This window comes from Sander lucioperca, chromosome 1 (assembly GCF_008315115.2).
Source record: "Sander lucioperca isolate FBNREF2018 chromosome 1, SLUC_FBN_1.2, whole genome shotgun sequence".
NCBI classification, from domain to species: Eukaryota; Metazoa; Chordata; class Actinopteri; order Perciformes; family Percidae; genus Sander; species Sander lucioperca.
The window spans coordinates 30,558,433-30,581,309 of NC_050173.1; the positions used below are offsets into that span (position 1 = coordinate 30,558,433).

Here is a 22,877-nt window from a genome sequence, read left to right on the forward strand (position 1 = left end):
ATAGGTCCACATTTGTTCATGTTTGTTTTTAAACAATAGTCAGGTACCCATATTAACATTGAAAAAGTTTTTGCTTTCCGGAATCATTCCTTATGTTCATACTGGGCAAATAGAGGTCCCTTATTTATGCGCTTCCAATGTAAATGATGGGGGCTACAGTCCTCATTCTGTGCAAAATTCCATTCATAACTTTAGCTGAAGCTAATATCAGATGCAAGCAGTATGTTAGTCAAATCAAGTGGTTGTCTTCAAGGTTACAGTATTTTTAGTACAAAATTGTCTTTTTGCTTTATTGTCCCTTCACTGCAGCTAAGCATAGTAACCAGTCCCTCCAGAAAAACACGATTATGCGATCGCATAATTCAATGCATAATCAGCCAAAGTCCGCATATTTATGCGGGGGCCGCATTTTTTCAAATACGCCGCACTTTCGCCGCATAAATTGCCGATTTCTGCGCAAAATATGCAGGGCTTGCATGATTTCATAATCCCCGCATTTTCGTTGCAAAAAAGTCACATATATCTTGGCAGAAAGTTGAAAAATGTTGCGTTTACTTCACACAAGAGCTGCCATTTTCCCCTGTTGCCATGGGAACGTTAAGTGACGTAATTACGTGACGTAAACATCATCGAAAAGCTGCAAACCCCGCGATGAAACCGCAATTTTTGCAAGTTCCCGTAATTTCATTGCATAAAATTGCATAAATATCCCGCATATTCCATCGCATTTTTTAAGGAAACGTGCCGCATAATCAAGGATTTTTGCCTGCAACAATCGCAAAAAACTCCACATTTTTCTGGAAGGACTGGGTAACACTGTCTGAGGAAACAATCTCATTACATTAAAAGCATGTTAGGAATGGATCTCTTAAACAGGAGGAATGATTATAGCATATATGTAGTTTTAATGTTGAAATGGGCACCTGACTAAAGAAATTTGAACCTATCCTTTAATCCCATGGGCTTGTTTACACCATTGTTTAACTGCTCCATTAACAATTCTGTCGGACGTTTCTTTAACATTTAAATGCTTTTGAAATTTTTCTACCTACAGAGCAGTTAACTCTACTAAACTTTCGTCTGGTAAATGGCCACCCTGTAAGGTTGACAGATCCAGTATTTGCTATATGAAAATAATGCCTAAAACTTAACCTAATCATGATAAGAAAATATATGCTTAGCTTTGTCTCTTATTTCAGCTACTGGAATAGATGTGTACATGGTATTTGGTCCAAGCAGGTCAGTCAGGTTTAATATGAAATAGTTCAGAACTGTTACAACACAATTTTTTAGGAAACTTAAGAGCTTTAAGGACACCAGTTGCTCTTTCTACCGTACACATTTAAAAAAAATAACTTACTTTGCAATTATAAATATAGCTACATGTGTGGTTTCATTTATAACCGTGTCATATCTGACTTTGCATTATAAACACTAGATTTTTGGTTACAAAAGTATCATAAGTACAGAAGTGCAATTTATAAATCTTTGCTCAGTTGCCATAAAGACAAGCGTCTAACTTCATACAATGACGTAGACCATAAGAAGTGGTTGAAAGTTTAAGAAAAAGCTAGTAATGGATCTTGAGTTAGAATTTCTGTGTGAAACCAGCAGGTCAAGAAATAACTTCCACACACAATATTTTGTTCTTATTGTGGCTGAAGTGAAATGTATCAGTTGGGTAACAAAATATTTTTTTATTGTTTAACATAATACAACAAATCAACATCAACACAAGTTAAACCACTGGCCATATCTCTTTATTCCTAACATGTAGTGATTTCTATAGAATGACCAAAAACTAAGGTTACCAAAATGGTATCATAACATCAGTCTTTAGGTCAACAATTGGCTGTTAAAACAAAATAGTAAACTTGATCTACATTATTTTTAATAAAACAAAAAGGCAAAGTGTAACGGATAAAACAAAAGCCATAAATAAAATTACTGCAGATTTTATTTCACAGAAGTATGATTCAACATTTCAATTATTTTATGAACGCAACATCAGGGATCTTGCCATCAGTCTGAAAAGAGAAAGAGGGAAAATAATTTCAGAGCCTTTCTATAAAAAAAAAAAAAAAAAAAAGACCACACCTTTATGGAAATACAGACAGGAACTATGAACTGTCATGTTACCTTTAACTGAGTGAAAATTTGTGCCGCTCTGGTAAAATCCCACTCATTGTCCTGCAGACACCTGCAACAGAGATGAAGTGTTTAGATATCTTCAATTAAGGGATTCAATAATGTCATACAACATTGCCCACACCACATGCACAAAAACAAGACTTACTTTTGGGACCATTCAAGATTCATGCCAGACTTCTGCGAGAAGGCTGTGAGCATCTCTTGCTGCGGTGCAGTGAGGGTGGGGACGGGGCTGGAAGAGGGAGTTGGGGCGGGGGCAACGAAGGCTCGGCGAATCTCCTCTGTTGTGGCCATCCGGATGAAAAGCTGGTCGTTCACGATGCACACACTGTGGCACAGAAAGAACACAGTAGACAGAAAATAAGCTATCTCATGGTGGTGCTGTAACATGGTAGATGCATGACGTAACGCAAGGCATGTTTTTGTATAGCACCCTTAAAGCAGAGGCTATTTCTAACTGCCAAGTTTTATATGAAGTTTGATTTTCAAAATAATTTTGAGATACAGTAAGTACTCACATTAACCCAACCTCAACACTAGATGGCAAAATTTATCCTAAAAAGGATCTAACTTTCCCTTTTTTACTGTGAAACTCTTAATGCAAAAACAAACTTCAGTCTTTGGATACTGGTAATGAGCTGGGGTTTCTGTTTGTCTTTCTGTTTGTCAAAAGAGAAAAAGAGAAGAAAAAAAAAAAAAAAAAAAAAAGAGCAAATAGTATGTTCCATGCTATAGTTTTGCAGGTCATGTAAACACAAGGCTAATATTTTCCACCATCCAGGTTAAAACCCCCCCGCAGTTAAAAAAGTGTTCTGATAATGAAGAATTACAATTTGTACCAAAGTAAAAAATGTATTCCTGCAGGACAGTTTGTCTCTACCTGCCACAACATGACGGAACAGACCGATTACATTACACCTCAGATTTCATTGCCTTTTAAAATTTTATATTATCCTTTTGTTATTTATGTTCTATACCTCTTCTAATATTGTTTTTGGTGTTCACTGGTAAATCAATGATTTTGAGTCAAAACCCAGACCCAGAAAATGAAATTCTGTAATGTTTAGTTATTCTTTCTGCAATTTTGTGCTGGGTTCTCCAGTTTCCTCCCACAGTCGCAGGTTACGTCAACTGGACTCTAAATAGTCATTAGGTGAGAGTGTGAATCTGTCACTGTGTCAGCCCTGTGACATACTGATCTGGGCTTGATGTGACCTTTTCTTTTGTTGTTGTTATCAATGTTCTTTTTTTCCAAGTGTTTTACAGAGCAGATATGTATGCTGTAGCTGACAAAAAGAAGGCAATTTAATTTGAACTTCAAGATGCATACCATATAACGTAATGTAGAAGATCCACAACTGTTGTTACTAATTTTGTAGTATGACCCCTCCTCAGGGAAAACGTGAAGGAAAACAGGATGATAACACAAACCATTGGGAGCTCACTAAACTTACCCAGAATTCCCTGCTGGGACTGTGATGAAAACTCGAGAGAAAGCCATGGTGGACTCTCGGGATTTACCGTCAACAGCAACTGAAAAACAAACATGACACATCAGCAACAACATCGACACCACTTATCTTTGCAGTGGATGAGAACAAAAGAAAATCATGATGACCAAACAACTCACCTTCTTTGAAGACTCCGCTCACTGTGAATGATAATAGTGTGTTCTGTAAATGGAAAACATTTTTGCAGAATTAATACATGAGAAATGATTCACAGTGAAAGGAAAAGGCTAATGACAAGTGCTGGTTTACAAAATAAACATAATCTCACCGTGTAGGTGTTTACGTCGACAGTAAAGGAGGCGATGTCATGCTGAGTTTTGGGCAACTCGTTGAGGAAAGCCACCACGTTCAGTCGTGTGTGCTTCAGAAGTCGAAATCGCATCGCTAAAAAGGCAAGATTCAGAGAGGGTAACATCAGGAGGCATCGCAAATCAAAAAAACAAACATTCAGTCTCAACAATTCAGACACTATGACAGGTCAACAGCTCGATAGGAAAACTCACTAGAGTCTTTGATCCTCTTCAGGTTTCGAGTGTCTTTGTGATACTCTCCCAGACTGCTCCTAAAAACAGGAAGACAGGGACAGATGGAATCAATGTGAATACAGCAGAAACTCAGATAAGGAGGTGTGATGATGGGTGGAACAACGTAAAAATCAAACAACTTAGTAAAATTCTAACTGCGGAACCACTAAAAAAACTTAAACATCTCATTTATTCATGTGTTCTTCAGTGTTGTTACATGTATACAGAAGTGTGTGTCTGTGTGTTCTTACCTGGAGGGGTTTTGGGTGGAGTAAGGTGTTGTGAGGGATAACGATGCTCCATCATGATAAGCATCCAGGAGTGGCTGTCTGTCCCCGGAGTCGTATATACTGTAGTACCTGCAACACATGTCACATGTGTTTGTTCCTGTGTGTCCCTGTGGTTCTTTCTTGCCAACAAACCCTGTTCTGGATTTGAAGTTTATTTAAAAGCAGTACTGGTGAATCAGCCACCAGTTAGGTCACTTTACGAGTGCATTAACCCTGAAAAACAGTCAAGGATCAACTGACCGTTGCAAGAAGATTGTTTACATAAAAAGGTAGAAACTCACTGTTGCAAGAACCGAAGGATAATGACCTTGATTTCATCAGAGCCAAAACAGCTGCCCTGGATTGTCAAATGGGAAAAAAAAATACATTAGTCAGGTGCATAAAGGAGACAAAATTACACCTTGAAGAGGTTCTACAGAATGTCACCTACTCCAGAAGACATCAATGTCAGTTTACGTAACAATATACAATTAAAGTGGCCATATTATGCTCATTTTCGGGTTCATAATTGTATTTTGAAGTTGTACCAGAATAGGTTTACATGGTTTAATTTTCAAAAAACACCATATTTTTGTTGTACTGCACATTGCTGCAGCTCCTCTTTTCACCCTGTGTTCAGGTCTCTGTTTTAGCTACAGAGTGAAACCTCTCACTGCTGTAACATCTTACATCTTTGTTGGCAGTCGCACATGCGCAGTAGCTAGGTAAAATCACATCATCTAGCTAGCCGTTTGTTTCTACAACTTCAGTAGTTTAAGGCAGGATTAGCCGGGAGACTTCTTCTAAACGAGGGCACACTTCCAACTTTGCGTGGAATACCTGCAGAATACGGACATGTAAGTAGTTCTTTTGTAGATTAGGGTGAACTAGTGTGTGTTGTAGCAGTGTTTTGCCATTCAGAACGAACTAGCATGCTACGGTTAGCCACCTCGTTTTGGCTAGTGACGTAAAAAGCTCTGCCGATTTTGAACAGCTCACCCGGAGACTGAAGGCAGGACACATTCAGAAACCGTATCTCACCCAAAACAGCATGGATGTTTTTTTTTTCTTCTAAGTTTGTATGCGTGTGGAAGCACCAGAGACACAAAATAACACCCCAAATCCCAGAAAATGATTTTTTCATAATATGGGCACTTTAAATCACACAAGACAAAACAAGTAACCTTGCAGGGGGGGATAGTGGTGGGCGTTTCCACATCGAATCCAATGGGTGGGGGGAGGTCATGACCATCCTAAAAACAAACCACACATGAAGGAAGATACATGAGAAATTAGCACCGACAGACCTTTCTGCCACTTTGTATTAATTTCTTTAGCAATATGACTGCATCCAGATACAGCAAATGTATTTGATAAAATATGTTTACGTTTCCCAATTTGTAGAAACTCTGTTGTCTTAATCGCAACACTGCAATGTGCTGCTCTGATTAATCACTGCAAAGCCCTTCTGTCACTATGTGATCAATATCTCAATCATCTGCTGAGCTGAATCCGACAGATCCTGACACATCTAATCAAGTTATGAATGTAACTGCTGGATGATTTAAACAATATTCACAAAAGCATTTAATAGGGGGACTCGGGAGGATGAACGGGATGCAGTGATGAGATAAATGTGTTGACTTACCAGTTTGAGAAGTCGGGGAAACCTCTGCCGCACAGCACTAGTACGGAACAAAAATCAAGAGCAGGAAAGTTATTATCACAAACTACACCACACAAATAAATCATGCTCACTACTGTAGAAGGCACTGTCAGTCACACCTGCTGACCCATTTAATGTCATTTTGTGCCTTTTTAAATTTAAGTAATTTTAAGATGATACACTGCCAAAAACATTTGGGAGAATACAGTCATGTATAAATACATAGAACTTGAGTGTTAACTACAACCAGTGCCACAAGGGATTTAATCTTTTTAATACAAGAAAATCCACAAATGGACTATCATTCAAGCCCTCATCCTTCCTTCAGTTTAATGCTGTGCCCTTCGACAATTCTCCCATCCCAAAGTGTACTTACCAGCAGGCATACTCACCCTCTCCCCCAATATGGAGATATACACAGATCTGACATGGGGAAGCAATATAAGCACACTTTTCTAGGAGCACACACGTATAAACATGCAGAGTCCCACGATCTACCAGATTGCGCTGAAACCAGCAAACATCCATTTTTAAATTAGTGAAATAAAGATGTTATGCACTGCTGGGAGAGAGCGGTGGTTACCGCTGGTCTCATGCCCCCCCCCCCCCCCCCAAACTCTGGCCAAGATGCTGAGAAGCAGATGAGTCCACATCTCCAAAAAACAAAACAAAAAACAGGGTCTGGGGAAAAAAAGTATAAAGTCAAATTCACACAAACACTAGCTCCAACATTCATTCACTATCCGTCATGTGAGTGGGTTTGTCGTGCTCCTGATTATCAGCAAAGAAAGACAACCTGAGAACAGAGCTGAACAAAAAGGAAAGCTGGACTCAGAGAGCTGGACGCAGCAGTCCCACCACTCATCCTATTGCCTTCCCCTGCTGCACACACAAAGCAGTTATCAGTTAAGTATCTCATAGCCACCATCAATTCCGAAGAGATGGGTCTTCATTCACTAGCAAAGACTAGACTTCATGCAGTAAGCTTTACATTTTCAAGCTTAATTTGGCCCCACGCCTCTGGTTACAGAGGAACTGGGAGATCATTAAGCATTGGACTAGAATGATAATTCTCTACTCTCTCTGCTTTATATGTGAGCTTTTATGTACTGGTTACAGCAATCAGAAACTGGTCACAGCCATCAGAAATTGGAAGAGGAAGAGTTTTCAAGGTTTTTTTCGTTTGACTTATCTCAGGCAAAACTGGACTTCAATTTCCAGGTCAGAACACATTCCCCTCAGAAGTTAGTTGAGGGCATTTGCCAAACTCTGCACTTCATTCACTGAACAGCAGAGGCCTGTTTTAGGCCAAGAGAACCAACTTAGTGAAAGAGACAGGCTGCTTTCTCTTTGTGGCCCATCATTGGTCATTAATAATGACTCATATCCTCCTCCTCCTCAGCCCAACAGCTCTTTCTGCCGAGCCCCGTCTTCTTAATTTCTTCTTGTCGCGTTCTCAGTGAGTCAGAGCTCACAGGGACTGAGGCCGAGTAATCGTGACTGTGCCTGCCTTAGGTTGTCCCGGGGTTTCGAGGTGGGATCTTACCCGTCATGGGCTATCCAGCCTTCCATACTCGCCTAATACAGGGGCCGAGTGGGCAAGGATGCTACAAGGGGAGGGGAAATCATTGGCTGTGGATTTTCTTTGTTTCATCCAAACAGTTGTCAAGACAACTGTGGATTGCCCTCTCTCCAATAAACAACCTACACTGTTTTACAGTACTGCTCAAGATATTGTTGTGTATTCATATTTTTTTGAAAGCAGTTCACAGTAAATTGTGTTCAAAGGGTGGTCAAGCTGAATGTCTTTTTTTTTTTTTTTTTTTTTTTTTTTAAAAGTGCTTCTTCTCAGAGGTATACGTCACAGCAGTTCAATGGTGTTTTACAGCAGGGATAACTAACAAGGATGTTAGCAGGGGAGTGCTGGGTACAGCATCACTGAGAGCCATAAAATAGACCAAAGATGGAAAGGATGTCCCACAGAGAAGCTGAATAACTGGCAGAGAGAAGATGGCTGTTCAAACCGTGAGGACTTTAAGCAAGCTGAAAAGGAAAACCATGTGGAAGTGCATCATGGTTAGATGTCCTCTCAGCAACTTTTTGAAGTAAGAAATGTTTAGTTTGCAGTGTGAAGGGAGAAAGGTTAATCATCAAGTGGGAAGAAATGTGTAGAACAACCAAAAAGAAGAAACATTTGAACAGATTCCAAATCATTTGTGTGTTTCTTTTCACCATTTCTTTCTCCAAAACACACACATACAGGGAGTTAATAGTGAATGTCAGCTGGCTCTGCTTGGTGTAAAAGTTCAATCTTGACTGTAGGATAAATGATTTCAGTTATTGTACAGGCATCTAACACATATGCAAAGGCTTGCTTGATCTTCTTTTGTGGCACGCTGCCGCATACTCTCGTCATACAGGAAAGACTCCTGGACACCTCTACATGCTGACGAACACCACTGTGTCCCTTCCATAAAATCTTCTCCCCTCACCCCCCAAAATCGCTAACTGACCTGATGTATGAGGCCTGATCCTTGAAGAGGTCACACAGAGGGTTCCTGTTCAGCCACAGCTCCACCAGCTTCAGGCCTTTTACCTTGTCCAGCTCCCGGTCTGACTTAAGCTGGACGAGCACACAGAAACAGAACAAGTTGGTGTGAGAAGGAGGATTTAAAACTACATCACTTTAAAGGGCCCAATTAAAATCACGGGTGTGGTTATTATTCGCTTGATCAACTGAGCAGCCAGTTTCACCTCATTGTGAGAGAGGTTGATAGTCTTCAGATTAGGCGCCTTGGTAACCAAATCAGCAAGTTCATCCAGTTTGTGAATACGGTTGTTACTCAGGTTCAAACCCGTCAGCTGACAAGAGAGACAGACGAGTGTAAGCACAGTTTGACCCATCACTTAATTAGAAAGCAGCTATGATGTGTACCATCTTAATGACAACAGGAAATAGTTTTTCACTTATTTTCCAGCAAACATCAAAAATATTCGCTGTATTCATTTTACCTCTGGAATGTTTTCTTCAATGATCTTGATGACAGCTTCCATGTTGGTCTTCCTATTTAAGATGACTTCAATGTTCTGAGACACCAGATCTGTCACATAAAATAAAATTAGCAATCAAAATACTAAAATATTGGAAAAGTATTTTCAGTGATGGTAAGGTAATAAAAAAATGTCATCAAACAGATTGTCTGCATCATTTATTGCATCCTTAATGTAAAACATTTCTTTTTTCCCCCAATGGTTTATTCAATGGTTTAGCAGTAATGTCTGAACAGCAACGACCAGATAATAACTAGTCTAGTATGGATTGTCAGCCTCTGGTTGAATCAGTGTTCAATATCATCATGTCATACATACGATTTGTGTGTGAAAGGGATGAGGGAAAGTATAATTACCTGGGTCTGTTCGGATGTTGTTCAAGTCGAGTGCTTGCTGGGAGCCATCAAAACGTTTTGCCATGCATTGCTGTGAAAAGATAAATAGCAGCCAACATGAGAACAGCAAAAATGTGTCAAAATGAATAGAAACTTCCTCTAATTTATTTTGATTGGGTTAGAGGGCGGAAGGAAAAGGGAATCAACTTAAAAAAAAAAAAAAAAAAAAAACATGAATAGGAATTGTGTCTTACATGAATTCCTAAAACACCCAAAAGTCTGTTTCTTAGAAAATGTAGCACTTCAACTGTCTCCATCATCCAGGCCAAACTACTTAATTTAAAAAAAAACATCTAGAATGCAAAAATCTGCATATTTTTTCTTAATATTGATCTACTTTTTAGTTCATGTATTTTGATCCATATTCCACATCAGAGACTAAAAGTTTGAACCATGGTATTCTAAAAATGTCATTGTCTCAGCCCCATTCAGACCCTTCAGATGGTTTATTACTTCATCTAGCTCACCTTCAGGTGCTCCAAGTGTTCAGGCTTTAGGTCAGAGAGGAGGAAGGATGGTGGCGCGCTGGGGTTGATGTGCACTTCCACCTTGAAGAAACAAACAGCACGTGACATGAGGGAGATGTTAAATAAATAGGTGTGTGATTTATGGTTATTCATTATTTAAAAAGGTCATGGTTGCAAAACTATTGGTTGAGAATTTTGTGACACTGAGTCAAAGTAGATAGGAACTTAATGACGATGATGAGTGTAGGGTGTTACCATGATCTGACGATACATATAAGAAAACTGGTTAAGAATAGCGGACTTAAGACTTTCTGCAGCAATAAGAATGATATTTCCATTATGAACCAAGCATACCTTATAACCATCTGTGTCTGTAATCTTGTGAGAACATTTGTGCAAAGCATTGGCAGCAGAGGAATCATCCACATAGAAATGGACCCTGTTATGGTCAACATGGTACTGGACAGACAGGGTGAGAAAGAGACAATTAAAATTCATTGATACAAAGATTGTATCTACAAACACGGTTTCCTTTAAATCTTTAGCTTCCAAATGTGTGGAAATGGAGACTGTTACTATACTTTTTACCAGTAGGCAAGGATAAAATAAATAAAAAAGGAAGCACAAATAACTATCACTGTTTTGGAATTCAAAGCACATGTATGCATTTAAAAAAAAAGGCACAAGAAGGTCCAGTCCAATTGCATTAACTTTAGAAATACACAAAAGCTTATTATTAATAATCATAAGACTGTGCTAAACCTCACCTGTACAGGCGTGTAGGGAACCGAACAGATGTTCTGAAGAGCTGTCAATAACCATTTCTTGTCATATTTTCTTCCATGTGGTATCTGTCAAACAGAAAAGGGAAATATGATCTCCTTTAACAGATTACGAGGTAGCAGTGTAGATGTCCTGCGTTATACTGCATACCAACTATTATAATACGCACCGTTACTTTGTACCAGCCTGAACGGCTTTTCCCTCCTCCATTGCCTCCACCTCTGTCTCCTCCTCTAAAGCTGCCTCCTCCTCCTCTGCCACCTACTCCCCCTTTGCCTTGTCGCCTGTCTCTGTCAAAGCGCCCATCTCCTCCTTTTCGAAAAGGTCTTCCATATGGGTTGCTGAAGAAGACAAAACAAGGCCATATATTGAAACATTCTTGTTTAGCCAGTGTACACAATTGGAAACAAAACCAACAGATCTGTTTACATTCAATGTTTCTCACCTACTGTATCCTTAAAGCCTACTACACACAGAGCCGATAATTGGCTGTCGAACAGTCTGGCGAGGTCAGTGACTCCAGTCTGTTCGGTGTGTTCCGTGCGGTCGTCCGTCCGAGGGGCCATCGGCCTTCATTTTGGCCGATTTGACATGTATAAATGGCGGGGCGGGCACTGCCGGCAGTCTGACTCAAATTACCCATCTGATTGGTAGAGTGCTAACCCGGAAACGGGGAGCGGAATGAGCGTGACTAAGCCTCTCAAAATCTGACAATTCTTTTAAACTGACCTTTGTTGACAGATTCAGCAACTGCACGGCCTATTTCTCGCTTAAAATGTTTCCAGAAACACGTTTCGGTGAACTATTTTAGTACAATATGAGATCGTATTCGGAACAAGCCGCCATGACAGTCTGTCTTTGAATTTCCGGAGAAACCAGACCCACGTGACGTGTTCATCCAATCAGCTGCCGGTTTTCATTTTTGGGCGACAAAGATTAGCGCCGCCTGCTATTGTGGAGAAGTATTACGTCTCGTCGCTTTGTTGTGTACAGAGGCACTTTTTTGACCAACTCGGGGAGACTGATCAGTCCAACTGCCTTTTCTGCCGCGGGTCGGCCGTCTGGTCTGTGTGTCTGGGCCTTAAGGCTAAACACACATTTTTTGTCCATGTCCTACCTCGTAAAACATCAAAGCAAAGCTGTCTTTTATCCATATCTTTCATGACCGTTTTACTTTCGTTCATGGTGCATTTATGCATTTTGTGCAGTTACTGCTAAAAGTGAAAATGGGCAGACTTGTTCTACTTTCTCTTCCTGCCACTGACTATAGCATAGCTTAGGATGCCTCCAAGCGGCTGAAACAGAACCACATGAAAGAATGTCTATCTTGCTGTCTGTGTGTCACTCACCTTGTGTAAAAAGCATACCATAAAAAGCATACCGTTTGGCATTTTCATTTTAACCTTATTATTCTTGAAAGTTTATTTTGGTTAATACTCTTAACACAATTCTCCAAGCCCACTTTATAAAGGTGCACAAGGTGCTCGTTTTGGTGCTCGTTTTGGAGCTTATCAATAAGTCACAAACATATCTGATGACAATGTTAAACTTCCAACAATGTGTCGGTCAGGCAGCCATACTTACAATCTGTGCTGGGAGCTGCTGTCCTGAGAGCTGTCACTCATAGTCACATCTGCATCAGTATCGTCAAGCCTAGACCGTGGCCCAGGACCGAAGCCTCCAGAGTGGCTTCCCCGTTGGCGGTCTCTGCGGGACCGGTCATACGACCGACCCTTGTGTGAGCCTCTGCCTTTACGGTTGCGAAACTGTGGTGCGGTTCTGTCATCATGTTCTGAGAAATTGTTCAAAAGTTAAATCAGTATTAACTTCAATATCACACCACAAACATACACAATCAAATAAAAAAGGTTAAGTCCAATCAAAGTATACATTTATAAAACAAAACCTACAAATTACTACTGACTAAATAATCCTGCCTTGCCTTATTGACCTCTGCATTAACTGTATTCAATGTATTCTGTTTTAAGACTAACCCATTCTCTGGTATTGTAATAATAATAAAATAGTTATAATTAACTCGGCAACTCCTTTTTTAAACTTATTTGTATAGAATTATTTTACTGTATATAAAAGTAACATAAGTAGATCTCCAGGGGGCCCAAGATATAATTTTACCTCCAAGGACCATGCAACCAGTGCTCCTGACCTCTCTCCTCACCATAAAGTCCCCTCGGTCTGAAGAAAAATGGTACAAGTAGCACAACAATGTAAGGTTAATGCTTAAGTAAACAGGGTGTCTTACCGTTGTAGTAATGACCGCCGTCCGCCATATTCCTGGAATAGTGTTAGATAAAGAACACACAGCCCTGGGTGAAAAACAATATTGGTAGGGCTTTGTTTATCGCTTTCACGAAACACAAATGCTAGACTGTGAAAGAAGTTCCAACATCCCAAATCGTTCAGAGAAAGCACAAAGCCGACCACGACGTGATCGCACAGATTGCTCTTTAACTAGCTAGCTAGCTGGTGGCTAGGTTAGCTTATCCAGCGCGTTGGCGACAGGCTGACAAGAAGACTACGGAAATACAACTTATTACGCGGTTTCTCTTCCGGGTCGAGACATTGGCGCGGGGAATTGAAACAAAAAACGTTTGAATCCGTGGTCGCATGCTGCTAACGTTAGCCACTGCTGTTCACTAGAGAAATCAGAGGCGGTTTAGTATAGAGGCTCTTTGGCGAGATCTGCTATAGCTAACGTTACATCGTATGTTTATGATGGGAGCGATCGAAATGACAGACATGTATTTATGAATTAAAAATTCGGGTTTACATAGCGAAATACCGTATTTTGCATAGCTAAATAGCAACAGTACGCGGCTTTAAGCTTAAATATTTAAACGGGTGAGTTGCAACGTTATAACGTTCACCCCAGTACAGTTGTCATAAAGAGTTAAGTTAGCTAGCTAAAGTTAAAAGAGACCACAGCCGTTTCCTGTACTAGGCTGTAACATGTTTATTTCTACCGTGAAAAAGCAGCACAAAAGTCAGCCTTTTTCTATGAGTTTTTATCGTCAGAACGGGTCTCCAGTCCACCCCAAGCTGGCCGCGGCAGAGACGCATTTCATAAACCGGTTAAGTTAAATATCTAGCTATGGATATCGGCGGTTAGCTAAAGCTAGCATACTGTGTAATCTAGTTTATCCTACCTGGAAGTTTTTGGTACCGTCGAGGCATAATGAGTGGCTGTCTGAGCACTGGTCGACATTAAATACATTAATTATACTTAATTGGTACATTAAAGGCTGTCAGGTTGTAGCTGTATTTCTACAAGGGCAAAGGCGAAAGACGAGCAGCTGTCTTTAAAGTTAGCCCAGGGTTTGTCCGTTGGTCGTTATGGTAACGTTACAAAAGTGCAAATGTAGAAACAAGTCGACTGGACAAGGATGCCCCTTTTGAGTAATCTGCTAATTTGTGTTGTCAACTGTTATACTGGTGTTGGTAATCCTCCCATTACTGAAATTGCTAACTGAGAATGCCACAGGCTTCAGTAGTGTCCTTGACTCGAGTTTTATCTCCAACAGTACACACCATCTAATTTCTCGGACAAATTTCAACAAGAAGGTGAATAAAAATAGGGAATATCGCCACTTAGTGATGCAGCATGCACAATTTGGGCTCAGCTGCAAGGTGCAGCTGGCTAACCTGACGTGCCAGATGCGATTCTCGTGATATCTCGCGAGGATCCATCTGCCGTGCAAATTAAGGTGCAGCACCAGCTCCCATTGTGATGAAGCTAATTAAGCCTTTTTACATATATATTAACATTTAAACTATATTATACCAATCATACTTATTTCCCTCCGTGTATATTTTACCACACACAACTACTCGACTTAAACCCTATGCACAAATGTCCAAACTGAGGCTAATTTATACGGCTAAAGTTGGATGAACCAAACTTACCGTCATTAAACACACGTGTCACCACAGCTAGGTTGGGGTAGCTTCTCTGAGACCAACTCATACGATCCATCATCAATCAGGGGAAACTCTTCGAACACAAAATGTGTACGTTCTCGTTAAAAAAAAAAAGCCGTTCAAAAGAAAAGTTATCTATGCGCAATCTGTGTAAACTTTTTTACAACTTCACCCCAGTCAGGTGAGCAGCTAACATTAGTTGTTAGCGTTAGCATGGCATCCCGCTGGACATAATGCTGCACTCACAGACACGATTCAATAATTAACGATCAATTTATTTTTACCGTTGTGATATTTCCCGTGCTGATAATGGAAATAATTGCCTCTCCCTGTTGTCTGCAGTCCCTGGTGTCCGTCAGACTGTCCCGCTCATATTTCTCCAGCACGACGAACAACAACATAGCGCCCCCTGGTGGACAGTTTTCAACCTAGTGGACCTGACTGCATGATTCAGAATCACGTAACGTTATTACGGAATATGGTAAAAATATACAGTTGCCAGTTTATTAAGTCAACCTAATTAAAACAAAAGTCATGAAATAAACCATACCTCGATTATAATGTTTTTGTTTTGTTTGTTTTAGAGAGCCGTTGAATCAACCTTATGGTCATTTGTAGTTTGTGGTGCTGCTGAATTGTGCCTCCTGCAATATACTGAGAGGTGTGTCTATTATTTGGTCTACCCTCATTGGTATAAATGGGGTGGACAGAACATTAGAAACACCTGTTTGAAACAAATCAGCACTGCAAAGTACAGTCTCTAAAATGACCATGAACTTGATTTAACACCTGTAAGATAACAAAAACTGAACATTATAAACTTTACAAATGTAGTATTTGTTATAAGGTCGTTGTATTTGACTGCTTTTTTTATGTATTCATTTTTTATATATAATAAACTCACAACTGAGAATAGCACTAATACAAATCTTAGTCTCTTTCCGCAAATACATGTGGGTTATTTTGTCTGGAAGTTGTAATAAGATTAGACACAATTCTATAAGTTTCTTGTTTTGTTTTAAACACAAATCATACTGTTTAGTTAATATAGATGGTCAAAAGGACTATCAAGCAAGCAAAAAAAAAAATGCATATATTGTGTTTTAACTATCCAGAGCAATATGTAAATTGTGACCAAGATCAGTTTGTATTGTTGCATCTTGCCTTTGGTTGTGGAAACTGGGTGAGTCCAATCAGTCCCAGAGAAAGTCACCTGTGTGATTTGGATGAGGTTGAGAGTGTTTTTTGTATGAATATACTGTCCATTCATGAGCTTTTCCTGAAAATCTCTGCTGGACATCCTAGTCTGTTTGACATGACAAATGAATGTAAATTACATTACATGTTTACATTAACCCCTTAACATCCAGTTTCCTTTTATTGTCTTCTTTTATATACACTTCCCCAAAATTCACCCTCACATGTTTAGTATCTTTGGAAAGGAAACTGAAGTTCTGTGTGTTTGAACAATGGTTGACTGCACAGCATGAGTTTGTACTGAGATTGAAGCTGTTAAAGGCTTACAGTTTGTTAAGTTTATTTGTGATGTTTTGAATAGCAGATACAGTACCATACAGCATGTTTATTTGCTTTCTTTTTCTTTCTTTTCCCTGTTTGTAGTTTAAATGTCTGTAATTTATCAGTGATTTAATATAAAATATAGGGGTGGATGGTTTCATCAGTATTAATGATGTGTATATTTGAAGAATGAGCAGATAGAGACATTCATTCATTTCACTTAGCTTGGACTGTCTATGTGAAGGTGTATCATTGTATATAGCCTATAAGACTAGGAAAAGACAAACATTTCAGCTGCGTCATATGGAAATAATTAAAATCCCTACTAATACTAATCACAACATATATCTTATCAATATATTATTTAGTTTCTTTGTATGGTTTGTCGTTTTAAGATAAGACTTATAACAGGTAGAACTGTTATAAGAGCTGTTAAGCCATATGTGCGTGTTTGTGTGTATGATTCATTGGGTTTCCTTTGCTGCTGTAAACAAATAACTTCAGCATGTGTTGCAACACAGGCGAGATCTCTGAGTTTTTGCAGACCAACCCAAGGAAAATTTGTTTTTGGTCCTTTATGAATCTTTTTTTTTTTTTTTAAAAGTAATAGAAAAAAAGAAAAAGTCTATGTAACAACACACTGTCTCCACTGTTACAGTATGCACATGTCAGATTACAAGTAGAAGACGACCACATCACATTTCTATGAATTTTAGCTGAATTGTATTTCCTCATTTCTCTTCCTCAGCCTATGAAGACAGACTCCCCATCAACAAATCCTCCTTTGTTGTCTCTTCCAGTGAATGAAACGACACAACCGTGTCCAAGTGTAACAACAGTCGTTTTGTCCACCTGATCCTGAATTTGAGTGTTGTTTAAGGGGTGTCTCCAGCACAACACTCAGTGTACTTCATGCAACACTATTTTCTTCTCCACAGCTGTCCTCCTGCTGCCAGGAGGCCACACTGATGGCCTGGCTCAGAGAAGTGATGAGTGAGGTCAGACCGATGAGGTAGCCGTCCTCTCTGCTCCCCTCGGCCCACGGGATGTTATGCCGGAGCTCGCTCGTGGCAGGCACCGGGGTCGTCTTCCCAAAGTCTATCATCCACACGTTGGCCTTGCTGCTGTGGTCGTGGACAAAGAGAAGCGAGCTGCCAATCACCTAATCAGGTCAAACATAGATAATAATATCAGCACAAAGACCTCTGGGCTCACATTAGTTTAAATATTATTTAAACTTTAAATTTAACAAGGGAAGATTTGTCTCTATGTGAACCAACCTCATGGGTTCTGAAAAATAGTGAATTCTTCAGTGCATCACTCAGGGCCAGGAGTCTGGAGTGGTATGCTTTCTGAGAACACAAATAGGGAGAGTTGTGGTTTAGCAGCAACAATTAGTACACACATCATGTGGTAAGTTATGTAATGTTATATACTGAGTAGAATGGGCATCATATAAAGAAATAACAGGAAGTCAGTATAGCAAAGATTTGGGAAGTTGAGAAAATTTGTGGAATGATAACTTTATTTTATTTTTAGAAATTTCCATTTTTTCTTCTAGTTTCTTCTAGTTCAGTGTCATTTTATTTTCGTAAATGCTTGTAGTTGGTTTACTTTTTTTAAATTTAATCTTCATTAAAAACCTTTAAAGACAATGCCCCTGTGGAGGGTTGAGGTACTTTTGTAATTTTGTGATTTTGTGGTGTCTTTAGATATGCACAAGCAGTCATCAGTGCATTGATTATGTATTGGAGGCTGAATATGGTTGGTCACGTCTTCACTTCACTCACAGGGCAGCAATTGGAGAAACTGTACCAAAATCAAATTTTTATTAGATTTCAGTTTTTGAGGCTGTTTTTATTAGGTTTAATCATTACTTTTCAGTGATTTTGTTCTAATTGTTTTTTTGCTAATCAACATATGATTTAGGATTAAGGACATGTTTTCTAAAGGAAGAGTAGTGTAATGTAACTTGTGTTTTCATAACGGACAGAACTGACCAGGATGTCCAGCTGACTCCTGGTGAAGTAGAGCAATGCCTCCGTGACCTGAGCTAAAGTCAGAATTTTCCTGAAGTCCCGTTGGACACTGCCGTCCTCCATCTGACTCACAGAGAAGAAACACAGCAGCACAAATATGGCACATTTGAAAACTTGTAGAGAATTAAACAGATCAGGTCAATAGGTAATGATTTGTGCAATGATTTTACTAGCCTTTACTCCTACCATGATGCCCTCTATCCTGAAGCCCAGCATGGACGTAGAACTGGTTGTATCCCTCCACTGAAGATATCGACACTTGGTCACCCCTTTCTGTGCGTGTTCCTCTGCCGACAGAGCGGTTGGGTCTATTTTCATCATCTTTTGGTACATGTCACTCCGCAGGGTGGACTTAGTCCGGGCTGTGATCAGTTCCTCTTCCTGGTATGTCCTGAGAAGGAAACTCTCATGTTGTACATAAAAACATACATATTTTACCACTCAGTCCCTCATCTAATCATAGTACACTTATTTCTACAATGTAGTATATAAGTATATAAGCCTGCCAGACTGGTCTGGTCACCTCTGGTCAAAAGAAAAAAAAATTCTGAAACCTACCTGACTCCCATCTTGCAGTCCATGATGACAGGTCTCCTCAGGCCGCTCAGTAGGTCCTCCAGGCGGATGTAGCAGTGCTCCCCCCTGGTGACCAAGCCGTGGTACTGCGGGACAAAAGGTCTCAGCAGGTCTGTCATCAGGCTGTCCAAGCACTTTGCCTCCTCTTCACTGTACAGTTTCAACACCTCCCCTCCCTCACTCAGCTGGAAGTTACCTGGGGACGGCAGCAACCAGCAAGGCAGGGACAACGGGTAGAATTATTAGCTATCTACGTGTTTAATCAAACAAGAAGGCAGAATGTGTGGATATCATAGTTGTGTGATTTTTCTGTCTAAATTAATCAGGTTATTCAGGTCTACATGTAGTCTTCTATGAATCACTGAATCAAATCAAAGTATACGGTGGCCAAACTAAAACAAAGACTTGTTTTCTTAGTTCCTGAAAGCTCACATTCTGGAGATAAGAAGGTTATATAACATGTGAGCCATGTCATTTGTTACAAGGATTTGGGCAAAATATAATCCTTTTTGACCACTCGAAAATAGATTAAAATGGTCAGAAATCCCTCAAAATTACCACATTGAGAGACCATGACCTTGAGGAACACCATAGAAAAATGTGTGCTGAGATTTTGTATCAAAAATGTTTGGAGATTTCTGTAAGAATTGCAGAAATTGTGTTTGGATGGAGAGCACTTCTGTTCTGGAAACTGCTCAGAAACCCCTTTATTGTCTATAAACCTATGGAAGCCATACATCCTCTGAATGCCCTAGATTTCTAGTTTGTGGTTGTAAAATTTAATGAGGCTGTAAGAGGTCATAATAGGTAATTTTATACTGTGAGGTCAAGTAAAAAAATGGAATGGCTGCTATGGGGACTAACATCATCACACATGAATACAGTTGGGCTCAATGAATCCAAAAGAGTCTCAGCTTTTAAGTCATGCCCAATGAATGCATCTCCAAGACTGTTAGGGAGCCCAGTATGCATAAATATTCAAATTCACCATTTTAGAATAGGTGAAAACACATTTCTTTACTGCATGGTTTTTGCCTCAAACTGCAAACTCTCTAAGGGTTAACACTGGTTTGCCACGCCCGGCCAATCAGCTGGCTAGGCCCATGGATGTATAAAAAGGAATTCCCCCGGTGCTCCGGGTGGCCAGTCCGGGCCTGATGTAAACTGTATCCAGTATGCAGTAGTGTAGAGATACACAGTATACATGCATGTAGTTCATTCTCTCATGTTCATAGTAGTTTCTGAGTGCCTGTATGTGTCTATTTTAGATGAACATGCCTTGATGTCCAGCGAGCTGGACCCAGGAGCTCTGCCGCCGCAGCGACCAGTGCATCATGGTCAGGTAGGTTTTCCAGGAGCGGCTCTGAGGTACAAAAGAAGAGCAGATTATGTGAATATCTCCATGCAAGGCAAGTGTGGAGCTTATCCTAGTATACATTGCTTTTCAAGAGGCATATTACTCTTTGACAAGTCAACAAGTGTAAAGCTTACAGAGAAACCCATTCATCTGCAGGCTATTCAGATTTCACCTAAACCTGAATGTCTGCATGCATGCAAATGGAAGGCCCCAGTCAGCAAGCAGGGTTGAACTAGGACCTTTGTTGCTGTGAGATGACAGTGCTTAGCCACTGTGCTGACATGACCTATTATACTTATGGACCTCCTTAGTAGGCAAATGCTCAGAAGTTGGGTTCCCATGTTTGGGGGAGTCCTGTGTGATTTTTCTTGTGTGCTAAAACACATTTCTAGTCATTAACAGGCATTTTTCCATAGCAGACATTTTTAATTGTCACTAACGACATTAACACTGGCTCTGTTCAATTCAAGTGTCCCAGGACGCCATGACAGTGAGACAGCATGCACAATACCCGTTGACCCCGAAGCTGAAGCAGCTAAATGGATCATTCATTTCATCATTTACACCAGTGCTTTCCTCATGAAAAAGTCTCAATGCCAGTTCTTTGGATGAAATCTTATTATTAACCCCCTTTTGAAAATACATCTCTGATTGAGAGACATTTGCTGGGGCACATTTTACATTATAAACACCTCTTAAGTCCTCTGTGCATGTCAAAAACTGTTATGAGCATCAGTGTGTTTAGTGTTTTCAAACAGCGCATACCTCAACAGTTATGATCTGTTTTGTATATACACAAAACAGCTGCCACCAGACAAACAAGCGAAAGTAGTCCTGAGCATGCTCAGTAGAGACACTGTTACAAAATGACAAGTACATAGTTTGAAGACAATGTCTATATATTTCAAAACTTAATCCTTCAAATAGTAGATGTTTGCATCCTAAATGTTGCCATTTTGGTCACAGAGATGAAATGCTTTGAAGATGCTTATTTCTCATTCTTGTGTAGCGCTCTTTTATTCAGTCCTTACAGGCTTAGTGTGTCCGACAATACAAAATTGAGACTGCACTAAGAAAGTAACTGCACTATTACCTAGCCCTCCTCCCGCTGTCTGCTCCCCTCTCCTCTCATATCTGTAGCAGCTGCAGCAGCAGCAGCAGCAGCACCAGCAGCCAGGCATGCAAACACCATTCAAATCTGACATTGTCAAAGTCCTCTTTCAAGCCCATGCAAATCACCAGGACCACAGGTGCAAAGGACAGCTGAGAAATATAGTTTTAGTAAGCCTCTTCCATCGAAAACCAGAGCAGCCAGATGCACAAGCATGATGCCTGCCAGTACATAAACTGGGATAGCAAATGCCAAAAATGAAAAATGTAGTTTCAAACCTAATCTGTCTATTCTTACCTTCCTGAACGATCTCCTCTTTGAGTCAACATCCTCTCCTTCGCTGAAAACCTCATCGCTCTCTGCTGATGAGAAGTTGATGGAGGAGCAGGAGGAGGTGGAGGAGTGCAAAAGCTTGGAGAGGATTGGATGTGGGGATGGCCATTGATGTGTTGTGGAGCCCTCGGCCTCTTCATCGTTCCCCTCTGGGGTCTTCCCGCTCCCCTCGCTCTCTCCTTCTGCTGTTGAAAAGGGGGATGTCCTCCTCTCTTCATCCTCTTCTTCTTTTCTTTCTATCTCAAAACTAGAGTGTTTACCTCTCCAGTGTTTCCACTCACTGTTTAAGGCCCCTTCCCTTTCCTCATCCTCAGGCTCGCTCTCTCTTGCAGTCTCTTCTACCCTTCTTTTTCCGCTCCACCTTGCCCTCTCCCATCCATCTGCATCAACTTCATAGCTCCCACCTAGCCTCTCCTTCCTCCTCATCCTCCATTTTGCCTTCACCATATCCCTTGCACATCTTGCATTCAATTCAAAGTCCTCTTTTCTTTCCGTGCCTTGAACGACATCATTCTTGTCTTCCCTCATCACGTTGCTTGATTCTGAATTGAGCTCATTGTCCTCACCGAGTCCACCTATACACTGACTGTAAGGGGGGAAACTTTTTGTGGACTCAAGTCTGGGTCTGGATCTCACTTTGACCATCTTGCAGCTGCTGGAACGGACTTCACTGAATGTCAGATGTTGGTGTGTCTCATCTGATAGTCTGACAGTAAAGTCATTATCCATAGTTTGCCAGTTCTCTGTCTCCATCTCCATCCCCTCTATGTGGTTATCATCTGTCATGTCCATCTTCGAGTGTGTGAGCGTTGGTAGTGAATCTACTAGCTTGTACAATCTAGCTAGCTTGTACAAAACGTGCAAAAAGGGAAATGTTTACAAGAGATACACAGTTTTAAATATGTTTGAGAAAATTAATTTACTCTAAAGTGTAAAGGGCACTCTAACACAGCCTCAGCAATATTTCTAAGCTTTCTTCAAATGACACAATATAAAACTACAAATGACCACATGTCACTGTCTAACTTACCTTACCTGTGTCCTCCACCTGTTGTTAGAAAGGTCTGTGCCTGTCAGTGAGCTACATCTCTCTCTCATTCCCTGCTGGTGTCATATTTTGCATGCAGTGAGGTCATAAAGTTTACAAAGCTTCATCCAAAGTCAAGAGGACATCCAGCAATGACGCA

The 22,877-nt window shown here is 40.3% G+C and overlaps 2 protein-coding genes across 8 annotated transcripts; both read right to left on the minus strand.

The window, feature by feature from the left end:
- Positions 1-1,677: 1,677 nt before the first annotated feature.
- zgc:153681 (uncharacterized protein LOC751719 homolog) lies at positions 1,678-14,846 on the minus strand. Of its 7 annotated transcripts, none has more exons than XM_031303052.2 (22): positions 14,742-14,846; positions 12,954-13,013; positions 12,402-12,609; positions 10,987-11,158; positions 10,802-10,885; positions 10,389-10,493; positions 10,035-10,115; positions 9,529-9,598; positions 9,134-9,222; positions 8,876-8,983; positions 8,635-8,744; positions 6,104-6,140; positions 5,640-5,708; positions 4,758-4,813; positions 4,438-4,545; positions 4,166-4,224; positions 3,931-4,046; positions 3,782-3,824; positions 3,606-3,684; positions 2,297-2,479; positions 2,140-2,200; positions 1,678-2,027 (listed from the first exon to the last, which is right to left on the minus strand). In XM_031303052.2, the coding sequence occupies exons 1-22, from the start codon at positions 14,812-14,814 to the stop codon at positions 1,989-1,991; spliced, it is 2,010 nt and encodes a 669-aa protein (XP_031158912.1). In that variant the 5' UTR covers positions 14,815-14,846; the 3' UTR covers positions 1,678-1,988. The 7 variants fall into 7 exon arrangements, with proteins under 7 accessions (XP_031158912.1, XP_031158916.1, XP_031158918.1 ...); XM_031303056.2 differs by lacking the exon at positions 12,954-13,013 and adding an exon at positions 13,081-13,112 and having other exon boundaries at positions 14,742-14,841; XM_031303058.1 differs by lacking the exons at positions 12,954-13,013; positions 14,742-14,846 and adding exons at positions 13,081-13,112; positions 14,481-14,574.
- Positions 14,847-15,044: 198 nt separating this feature from the next.
- Positions 15,045-22,829, minus strand: si:ch73-22a13.3 (inositol-trisphosphate 3-kinase A). Its single transcript, XM_031303059.2, has 9 exons — positions 21,655-22,829; positions 20,168-20,252; positions 18,872-19,085; positions 18,500-18,704; positions 18,275-18,376; positions 17,555-17,626; positions 17,096-17,436; positions 15,307-17,025; positions 15,045-15,197 (listed from the first exon to the last, which is right to left on the minus strand). Exons 1-7 carry the CDS (start codon positions 22,480-22,482, stop codon positions 17,185-17,187), a joined length of 1,758 nt encoding a protein of 585 aa, XP_031158919.1. The 5' UTR covers positions 22,483-22,829; the 3' UTR covers positions 15,045-15,197; positions 15,307-17,025; positions 17,096-17,184.
- Positions 22,830-22,877: the final 48 nt, after the last annotated feature.

Excerpts from the sequence above, each read along its gene's own strand:
- zgc:153681 (XM_031303052.2), bottom strand. The coding sequence starts at position 14,814 with ATGATGGATCGTATGAGTTGGTCTCAGAGAAGCTACCCCAACCTAGCT. Across the intron at positions 2,201-2,296 it reads AATCTTGAATGGTCCCAAAA|GTGTCTGCAGGACAATGAGT; the intron begins GTAAGTCTTGTT and ends TCTCTGTTGCAG. Across the intron at positions 2,028-2,139 it reads AAATTTTCACTCAGTTAAAG|ACTGATGGCAAGATCCCTGA; the intron begins GTAACATGACAG and ends TTCTCTTTTCAG.
- si:ch73-22a13.3 (XM_031303059.2), bottom strand. The coding sequence starts at position 22,482 with ATGGACATGACAGATGATAACCACATAGAGGGGATGGAGATGGAGACA. Across the intron at positions 20,253-21,654 it reads AGAGGAGATCGTTCAGGAAG|AGCCGCTCCTGGAAAACCTA; the intron begins GTAAGAATAGAC and ends TTTGTACCTCAG. Across the intron at positions 17,627-18,274 it reads GGAGTCAGCTGGACATCCTG|AAAGCATACCACTCCAGACT; the intron begins GTCAGTTCTGTC and ends TTGTGTTCTCAG.